General features: G+C 47.2%; 1 protein-coding gene across 1 annotated transcript; it reads right to left on the bottom strand.

Moving 5' to 3' along the window:
* Positions 1-603: 603 nt before the first annotated feature.
* On the bottom strand, positions 604-10454 carry fbxo46 (F-box protein 46). The gene is made up of 2 exons (XM_024444741.2): positions 10317-10454; positions 604-4049 (listed from the first exon to the last, which is right to left on the bottom strand). The coding sequence occupies exon 2, from the start codon at positions 3931-3933 to the stop codon at positions 1897-1899; it is 2037 nt and encodes a 678-aa protein (XP_024300509.1). The 5' UTR covers positions 3934-4049; positions 10317-10454; the 3' UTR covers positions 604-1896.
* Between the last annotated feature and the right edge of the window lie 355 nt (positions 10455-10809).

The following is a 10809-nucleotide window of genomic DNA, read 5'->3' as shown; positions in this document are numbered from 1 at the left end:
TGGCTGGTTCTGTGGCATCAGCAGCTCGCAGGCCCAGAGCTCACAGGAGGTTACTGAGGCATCCAAAGAGCTGCCTGACATCAGTGAGGAGCCCTTCTGGAAGAATGTTGTTGATGCTAATGCCCTGGTTATGATGGCTGTGGCAGTTACTATGCATGAGGGGGCTAGTAAAAAAACGGCAATGTGACCATTGATAATCATTTTCACTAGATTCTGAATTAAACCAAACTGTATTGTCTCATACCTTTTGTTAGTGTACACATATGTGCAAACATCTACTCGTGAAAAATAGTCCTTTGTAGGACTTTTCCTTGTCCCTTTCTTGTAATATTATTATTATAAAAATGCAATTCAAGTTATGAAATTGGGTATGATTACCAATAATCCACATTCCTTTGCTAAACCTGGACATTAGCATACACATCTCCCCTCTAGTGGCCACATGATGCCATTGCATATATCAAGTGTCACTGTCCTCCGCAAGACAATTTCAAATCTATAAATCTAAATGAAATCAATAGATTTTTCAATTAGAAGTTACAGTGTAGGCCCATCAAAAGTTACCAACAAGTCATCATGCAGAAAGAAATGTCAGGGGTCATATTCCAGTTATCATTTCTGTTTATTTGAGAAGCACATATTCCCATTAGCATTGTACATCTGAAACCTACAGTGGTCTCCCAATACCCAGTCAGAGGGGTCAAGTGAACAAAGTTCTCTATACTGTATTTGTCAAGGTTTTGCAGATTTAGGGAGTGTGAGTGGGACCAGCGGGGTTAAGGCTGGAAGCTGGTGTAGAGAGATGGTCAGGGTTTCTTTTCACCCGCATTGACGCAAAGACTGCCCTCTGCCAACTAGCAGGGAGTTGGGACTGGGGGTTAGTGGGGAGGGAGGGGCAAGAAAATAGAGGCGGGAGGGAGAATAGTCCTCAAAAAACAGCAAACATTCGCTCACACACCAAAAAAACAAAAGCATTGATATCAAGCTGTCAAAACCATTGTACAAAGTGACACCAGAGCTTTGCAAAGTGACAATTTGCCTTCTCTTGCCCCCACACTGTTAAAAAAAGTCTCAATCATTAAAGGCCCAGTGCAGTCAAAAACATGATTTCCTGTGTTTTATATACATTTTTGCACAGAGGTTGGAATTATACTGTGCAATTGTGAGTTAAAGCCCTTTTAGTCTAAGAGCTGTTGGAAAATGCCACCTGAAATTTCAGCCTGTTTTGGTAGGATGGATTTTTGGCCTGCCTGGTGACATCAATAGTTAATAGAGCAATAAGAAAGAGTTGAAAACCTCTGCCAGCAACAGCTAGCTCTGTTGTTTTCCCCTCCCCAACCAGACCCAGACAGTCCAAGCAAACATTCTTGTTTCAGAAAATGCTCTTTGCCAAGATGCTATTTTTTCTTTTTGACCATTTTAATTGAACACAATCACAGTAAGGTACTTAATTGTTACCCAGAAATGATTTGATATTGAGATAAAAACAGCTGCATTGGACCTTTAAAAACTTTCACAGACTCCCTCTGTGAGCCAGCCAGTTAGTCCTCAGTGGCTGAGCCTCTGGTCAGTAAGGTTGGGGTCAGCTCCAGTACAGACAGCATGGCTAGGACGTAACTGTCAGTTGACCAATAGGCAGAAACGTTGAGCATCAGGCCTCATGCACACAGAGCACCAAACCATACCACCAACATGGGCCCACTCATCAGGTGTCCAGTTTTCACATGTATTAACAACCGAGTAGGGAGCTTGTCGACTGCTAAGAACAAGGTGATAGCGAGCAAAGAGAGCGCTGACAACACAGGAGAGGACCCCAACCCTGGTCTGTAGCGTGCCACCAGGTGCAGTGGGTCTAGAGGGAGTAAGAGGGGTGCTGGGACCCAGGAAGGGCCCCCTTTACCTCCCGTCCTCCCTCTTAGCGCGGGTCTGCACCAGCTCGCAGGGCTGCAGTACCCAGTTGTTGTCATGCAGCCCCACGCAGCAGCCTGGTGTGTCCTTGTCCGTGCGCCGGCAGCACATCCAATAGGAGCGTCCATAAGGCAGGTCGTGGTGGTAAGGTTTGGGGTGCCAGCGGCAGAGAGACACGTCGCCCCGTTCGTACTGCCGCTTGCACTGCTTGCAGGGGTCGTCGCGGTACAGCGGGTCCTGGTTCCAGCGCGAGTCGGTGGCGGGCACACCGTACGTCTCAATCAGAACCTTGAAGTCGTAGCAGGTGCACTTGAGGGCGGCCAGCGAGCGGGTGGGCAGGTAGCTGAAGATGTTGACCATGATGTGGTCGGGCAGTAGCAGCATGTACTGACGAGGCTCCAGCAGCCGCTGGATCTGGAAGCGGATCTCCAGGAAGTCGTGAGAGACGTGGCGGTAGAGACGGCACAGGGAGGGGTCCGAGCAGTCCTCCACGCCGGCCAGAGGGGAGTCCGGCCGGTCAGCAGCATCCCCAGCAGGATTGTTGTTATTGGCGCAGTCCAAAGAGCACATTCCACTGCTGCTGCCGGTGCCACTGTCCTCGTCAGACCCTCTCTGGGGCTGCAGGAAGAACAGCTGGCCTGGAGGGGGGTCCTCTGAGCCGTCGGCAGGGCTGACCCCACTGGGCATGGCGAAACACACCGTCTCCTCTTGCACATTCTCTGTGCTGTCCTTGCCATAGAACACACACTGGTCCACAGCACCCGTGACCACCACCTCCACGTGGAAGCCAGTCACCCTCTCCCGGGCCACAGGCTTCTTCTCCCCAGAGCCGAGCTCCTGGCTGGGGTCAGGGCTGCTGGAGCCTGGCCGGTCCGTATGGCCCTCCCCATGGGGATCAGCTTTTGGAGAGCCGGCCAGCAGGAGGCTGGGGTCAAGTGACGAGGGGCTGACCAGCTGGTAGAGATCACAGGTGATCTTCTCGTTGGCCCGGGCCCCCGCCTGCCCCCCTCCTCCCCCACAGCTCATGAACATGCAGCGGGGCCGGCCTGCGGGCTCCGACTGCGAGCGAGGATCCAGGCTGGACACCCGGAAGGCTATCCTCACTTCGCCTCGGCCGTGGGTGGGCCCGGCGCGGCCAGAGTCCCCGCTCCGCTCCCTATCCCTGGGAGAGTCCAGGCCCGACGCGGGCCTCAATGTGTTCTCCAGGAGTTGATGTTGGGACTCAAAGTGGGCTACAACCTGAGCCACACGCCGCGACTCCTGCTGCTCCTCCTCCTCCAGGGCACCATGCGAGGGGTGTGGGGGGTCAGGGCTCTCTGACAGGAACACCATGGGGCTGGGGTCGGAGACTGTGCCCCGCAGGAGTGTGTGCTCGGGGTCTTCTGGGGCAGTCTGTCCCTGGGCCACCATGCCCTGCAGGGCCACGGCTGTACGCTGCTCTACCAGGGCCACCATCTCCGCCACGGACAGCAGGTCAGTCTCACTCACGCCGGGGAGGTCCTCTAGGGTGGAGGGCTCTGGGGGTGGGGGGGCGGAAATAACGTGGGCCCGGGCAGGGGGGTCATAGGAGGAGCAGCGCCGCCTGCGCTTGGCCTTAGTGCAGTCCGTGGCCCAGTTCCCTTTCACCTTTAAGGCGCTGGGTCGAGGCAGGCCCACCCCACTGAACTGGTGGGCCACGAAGAAGGCAATCTTCTCCTTGGTGTTGCCCGGCTTGATGACGTACCAGGTGTCCAGCAGCACCCTCCCATCCTCCATCTGTGTGGCGCCGGGAGGGGCGGAGGGGGCCTGCGGTGCCGATGCCGGGTCGGCATCTGGGGGAGTGTTCTCGGAGCCGGCATCCTCCTCCTCCTGGCCATCCACGCCTCCCCCGGCCTCCAGCGACGTGTGCCCCGCAGTGTCAGCCTTGCAGAGGGAGGGGGCTGCCCCACTGCCCCCCGTACCCGTGCTTCGGGGCTTGTTCTGGGAGTAGGTGCCAAAGGGGCGTGGGCACCACAGTCGGATGTGGGAGAAGGTATCTCGGTCCATCACGGGCCGGAGGGAAGCATATCAGCGGCGTCTAGGCTGGGCATCTGCTGTGCACCATGCCACTCATTCTCTCTGTGCGAGCCAGTAGGCACCGTCACAGGAAGAGGGCATACAATCTGTAGGGAGAGGGAGAGGAGTATTACAACATTAACCATCATAGGTCATCTAGCCGGGGGAGATAAACAGGAGTCATGTCATCAAGTTGTATTACATTACACATCTAAAAATCTAATTTGATGGCCAATTTCTTCCCATGCATTCTACATGTTGCATTAGTACTAAATACCGAAGTCACCTAGTCTAATTCTGTGACCTCTATGGAAGGGTGTGGAGACACTCACCGGATCAAATGTCACATCTTCTAGCCATTCATTACAGCAAGAGTACAGCAAGTCAGCTTCTAGCCTCTTGGTGGTTCAGAAACCAAGTCGCAGTGCACAAGGAAGTCAGGAGGACTCGTGCTTTCAGACAGCCTCAACAGCTAAACTCAATTAGTCAATTATCTCGCCTTGAAGGCTTTCAATCTAATTAAAGGCTTCCATTTCAGGGCCTTGTGTCTGGGGCAGATGAAGGGAGGAATAAAAGAGCTAATGGATTCCCATCCTGACACTTCAAAAGAGGACCTGCCTAATAAGAGGTGAGGAAGAACAAGGAAAGCATATGCCTAGTCTATTTTTAGAAGGGGAGAGTAGTGGAATTGATATTGCCTGCCAAGCAGAGTCTAAAGGATCTTGGCTGCGGCCTGCAGGAAAACTGTTTACCCGGGGTGCCCGTGCCATTTCATGTTACCCTGCCAAAAATGTGACACTGGGTGCTTAAGAGGAACAAGTGGTGCAAAACTGTTTCAACGAGACCTTTAGACCTCCATGTTGACAAATGTGTCTGTTTTTCTTATGTATATTGTATGCGTTTGATGTATTTATGCAGGGCTCATCTGTAAAAGACACCCTAGTCTCAGTAGGACGTCCCTGTCCAAAAAATAATATCACACACTGTATATAAAATGTATGAAACATCTTGTAACAAAAAAACTGAACAAGCCCCACTCCTTCCATCTCGTGATTCCAAACAAGTTGAGACAGACACCACTAGTGTTACACTATTGTTTGGCCCCTGAGATGACGCTTACCAGCCAAACGTAGGCTAGATATAGACCTATCTATACGCGTTGTCAGTAGAAAGCATGAGAACGTGTACCTTCGGCTGAAGAGGAATGTCTACACGGAGTAGTCTGCTGCCCAGGCTGTGTGTGTGTGTGTACGCGCATACTCCTGGGTTGGTTAAGGGCTTTATAAATCACACAGCTCCAGCTAAGAGCCTGCAGATTACACCCTGTATGAAGTACATCCCAGGGCCACCACCCCACTCCGTTTTTATCCCCCCACATAAAAATATTGGTTGGCGTAACAGGGACAGTGAGTGTCAGTCTGTTTGTCCATCTTTGAAACAAACACTGGCACTTCCTGAAGCAGACAGTGAGTGATTCATTTGTCTCCAGTCAGATTCCCTCTCTATTGACCAGTATCTACTATTTAGAGCCACCAACTTTGCTTCAGAAGATGGAGAGATGGAGGATGGCAGTCACACAACCAGTCACCCAGAAGCTGGAGTCAGTGGCTATAATCAATGCTGTAGTCATAGCCTATTTATTGACTGCGATCCCACAATATCCCCTGCAATTTATTTAGGAAGTAAGGCGGCTGATGAAGATGGTAGTAAAATGCTACAATAGTAATAAACGGCATGCAGTATGCGGTTCTATTCTACACGTGTTTCCATACGAGCTGAAACAAAGCTGAACTCTGCAGGGAGACACCATCTAATACAAGCAGTATGTTTAAAGACATCTATACTGGCTTAATAACAGGTAGTGAGTAATAGCCTGAACGATGACAGAGTCCACAAAATGAGGACATGAGACTGGTACACCGTTTATCGTATCAAAGTGATATCCATGGACCAAAACACGGCCGATACTTTGCCGAAAATCTGTATTCCCCGACAGCTGATAAAAACTGCATTATCATTGCACAGGTTTTCCCCTCTCATTTGAAACAATTCCTGCAAATTAAGGCTGGTTTTAAGCTTCTTTTTTTTTGTTGCCTAATCCTCCAAATCCTGTCCATGCCAAGCAGCAGTACAGAAATAGCTGAGTGCCGTGCCAGAGGCTCGTCTCTCACTGGCTCCCCAAGTTGTCTGACCGACTGCTGAACCACACACACACACACACACCAATGCAGGAGGATTCACTCCTCCATCATGTAGTCATCAAACAATCCTGAGGCTTTCTGCTGGAGCATATTCAGCAGGCTCCACATCATAACAGAATGCTCCAGATTTAACAGGGAATGTATAGAAACAAAACAACGGTTGTCAAATGCCACAGAATGCATTTCAATTCCACAACTTGCGTTTCTATCTGCGCCCACTAAAATACCACCGTTAGAATAGTCTCAGGCAGCGATGGAATGTTTAGCACGACATCATTCCTATCACAGAGAAAATATAATATTGAGAAGAAACAGTTTAGGCATACTAAGCAGGGAAGGACCTTTCAGGGAAAAACACTTGTTAGCCTGGATTTTTTCCTCAGATAATTCAGACAGGCCCCTCGTTCGCCTCTAGTGATATCCTCCCTCTCAGAGGCTTTGAGAATGGTGGACTATGCAGAGAGGTGATAAATTACTCCAGCCACTGGCCCTCGCCTTGGCTGCGCCTGCAGGGACAATACAGCAATAGCCCGTGCCAAGGTGAGGCTGATGATGCTCGTCTACAAGAATAATGGACTCCACCCACCCCGATAAAATGAACCCAGAGTGCCTTTGTCGCGAGAGGGTCAGGCAGACAAGCTGGCTATAGAAGTGTTTGGTATGTCAGCTGTGCTTCTCTGGCAGTGAACAGCACTGTGCTGTACTGCAACGGATATTGAGGCCCTCCTTTTAAACTAACGCTCTTCATCAGGTTGTTTCTTTCCACCATTTGGCTTCAATGAAAAGGGTTCATCATCAACCCCCTCACTCAAATAGTGTTGGTTGTAAAGGGGCCAGGACAGTGGTCGTCATAATGGTGATTTGTAGTTTCTCTGTAAACATTGAAAACAAACCCTATCAATACAAAACTGTTCTGAGAGGATTTTAGGCTGAACCAAGCGTTAATGGATGAACCCTGGAATTTAACTATTGAATATAGACCTACATGTGAAGATGAATCATGAAGATGCCCAAAGCCTGTTTCAATGCCCCATTGCTCCACTATTTCCATACTTCTGATTCTAGTACCAAAGATAAAAATGTATAGGCCTAGTTCTCAGTTGAACAACATGTGCTTTTCCTGTAGTTCGATTATTTCTTTCATCTTTGAGAAAATAAGAGCATTTCAATGTAAAACCGGACCCTTGAGCGCCACCAAGTTCATAGGATGATGTTAAATATGGTGTCTAATGAAAGCTACAGCATCTATATTTAAGAAATCAAGGCATATATGTACACAGTTTAACTATTTTCTATCCTAAATATTAGGACTAAGCAAAGGCTTCGAACTCTATTCAAACAGATGGAAAAAGGGCCTTAGAAAACATTTACCAGAAAAAGTCTTAAGAGGTATCAGTAACACATCAAAACACAATCATGTTGATGTGAAGACCCCTGCCAGCTAACATCAACACACACACTGCCCTGTGCCTTAATTCTGTTATCAAAAACCCACATACCTAAGATATTTTCCCATTTCTCGCATGAGGGAGGATAATGAAAGTTCACAAAAGTAACAAGTAAAGGTAAACCTACATATTAGCGATTTTACTAATATCTATTTGGTTATGAATTATTAAGTGATTAAAAACAATTATTTTACAAATTACTGCAATTGAATTGGCAACAATGGGAAATCATAGTCACAAACCACTGTTGGGTCACCTGCTACAGTCCTTCCTTCCACAACTCATAACGGTTCTCTCTCTCGCTCTTTCTACCATTTGGTGGTCAAAGCAAGTGTGACTACAGCAAGCCCTCTCCATCCAGTTAATGTCACCTCTCCCATCTACCTACTGACACCTACCCATGAGCCCCCGCTCTTTCCATTTACTGTAATCAGCTTCCTTACTCACTGAGCACCAACTGACATCGGACATCCATGGACATTGAGAAGTATTCGGAATTTGGTCAGTCCCCCCATGGCCTTGATTTCAACGTCCAAAGACGTTGATTTTTGGTCCGGTCCAGACCGGCCTTGATTTGGCCCAAAACAGACATCCATGATTGGTTCAGATTTGGTAAAACATTTTTTTTATTAAAGTATAGTACAGTAGAATAGAGTTCAGTACAGTACACAGTAAAGCACACAAGTTGAGTACACTAATTTACTGTACTCTACCGAACTACACTTGCACTTTCCATGACAGACTGGACCTGGTGAAAGCTATGATCCCTTATTGATGTCACTTGTTAAATCCACTTGAATCAGTGTAGATGAAGGGGGAAAATAATGATTTTAAAGTCTGGAGACATGGTTTGTGTATGTTAGCCATTCAGAGGGTGAATGGGCAGGACAAAAATATGGAAGTAGGTGCCAGGCGCACCGGTTGGTGTCAAGAATTGCAATGCTGCTGGGTTTTTCACGCTCAACAGTTTCTCGTGTGTATCAGAAATGGTCTACCACCCAAAGGACATCCAGCCAACTTGACACGACTGTGGGAAACATTGGCATCAACATGGGCCAGCATCCCTTCGGAATGCTTTTGACAACCTGTAGAGCCCATGACCCGACAAATTGAAGCTGTTCTGAGGGAAAAAGGGGAAACAGATATTTATGACTGATTCGGATTTGGTCCAGTCCAAACAAATTTGGTCTTGGGTGCTTGAGGTGTCACTACAGACACCCCGGTTCAATTCCAGGCTGTATCACAACTGGCCGTGATTGGGAGTCCCATAGGGCGGCGCACAATTTCCCCAGCGTCGTTCGGGTTTGGCCGGTGTAGGCCGTCATTGTAAATAAGAATTTGTTCTTAACTGACTTGTCTAGTTAAATAAAGGTTACACACACATACATACATACATACATACATATATATATATATATATATATATTTTTTTTTTAAATTTAAATAGCCAGTGTGTAGAATAATACCAAAATATGCAGAGGTCTATATTGCATATATCTACATTTGTGCGCCTATTTAAGATACAACTTTCTAATATCCATAATTATGCATTTATTTCTGCATAGTACAGATCAGGGACCCATGATGAAATTCTGTCACCAGCTGTAAATCCACTTCACTTCAATTAACAAAATAGATGTTTTCAATGTCAAGGTGTCACATGTCATAGCTGACACCCCATTGTTTCGGCAGACAAATTTGAATCTTAATTCAGAGTAACGTTAGATATTTACCAGTGTTTGGAAAACATGGTAACCTAGCCAATACTGAATTAAGAAGCTGAAAATCAAACAAACGAAACAGAGAAACGTTACTGCACTGAGGAAGTACAGGTGACATGGACTCTGGCTATAAACAAAGCACCTTCAGAATTTAACGGAACATTTCCATTAGGTCGTAACTTACAGGTAGGTGGTCTACATGGGTAACCATGAGTAGCCAATTACTAATTATTGACATCCCCATATGTGTTTATTCAATTGTCTAACAATTATCAACCAAACAATGAGTTGAAATTACCAAAAATATGATACAAATGTAACAATAATTGCGCAATCTAGCTAACTTAGTTACATAGCTAGCTAGGAATAGGACGAAACAGAAACCCTGGCTGTAGTTTAACCAGATGGTTTAGTTATTCTTATAACATTAAGTCAACCCCCTAGGTCCGTACCGTGGTTAACTAGCTAACTAATGTGAGCTTACATTAGGTTAGTTATATGCTAATCAATTATGCTAACGAGCAACTACCTGACGTGCAGGCCGCAAAGAAGTAAACACTAACGTCAGCTGGCTAATGTTAGCTAGGTAGCTAACACAACCAGCTAACTAGGTACAGTAACGTTAGCTAACCAACTTCATTTCCTAGCTGCTAGCTAGCTTAACGTTACCAATTTATCTAAGTTAATGTTAGCTGGCTAGCCAACTAGGCTAAGTTAGTTAGAGCGTTATAGCCCAAGACGCCAACAACAATCTCGTTGTTACATGGTTACAAACACTCGCTTTGGCGCGGCTAACTGATAGGCACCACATCGGTCTTTGAAGTAAACATTAAAATCAGTTAGCCAACTACGTTAAGGGTTGTGTCGTGTAACATTGTGTGCTGGCTAGGCTGCCAAACAAAATTGCAATGGAACCCATATTGTATGTTGCTGGCTAACGACATTGAAATGCAGCTAAGAATTGCTAACGTAAAGTGCAATTATTCATGTTATCTTCGTCTTACCTGTAGATCCGCAAACTCTTGACCTGCAACAGTGCGGATGACAGCACTAGCAAGTCACCCCGTCTTAGGCCCGTTTTCCTCTCAACAACCGACGGAGGAACCCGATTGAGCAAGGATGGGGGTGCAGGTGACTCGGGTTATCTTTTAGCGTTACGTGTCCACGTAGCTAGCTATCTGCAGAATATAGTACTTACTTTCTAATATCAACCTAATGTTAACCTCGAAGCCTACTGTCCGTTTTTTGATTGTACACAACCTGTACTGATCCTGAGCCTGTTTCACACTCTTCCTCGTTCATCTGGCTACCTTTTCAGAGCTGACACAGGCTGGCCTTTACGGTACATTCTCTGACCAACCAAAATAATCGGAATCAGAACATCCGTGGAGAGGAAGGCCATCTTGTTGACAGGCAGCTGCACAAGGCCCACAGCCAATAGCAAGGCAGAGTCGATGGCGTGCCCATATATGGTATATATTGCCCCACTCACCCCCC

Source organism: Oncorhynchus tshawytscha, linkage group LG14 (assembly GCF_018296145.1).
Source record: "Oncorhynchus tshawytscha isolate Ot180627B linkage group LG14, Otsh_v2.0, whole genome shotgun sequence".
Lineage (NCBI taxonomy): Eukaryota > Metazoa > Chordata > Actinopteri > Salmoniformes > Salmonidae > Oncorhynchus > Oncorhynchus tshawytscha.
Note: the sequence above shows the minus strand (reverse complement) of the source record. Positions and strands in the feature narration are given on the sequence as shown.

Excerpts from the sequence above, each read along its gene's own strand:
- fbxo46 (XM_024444741.2), bottom strand. The coding sequence starts at position 3,933 with ATGGACCGAGATACCTTCTCCCACATCCGACTGTGGTGCCCACGCCCC.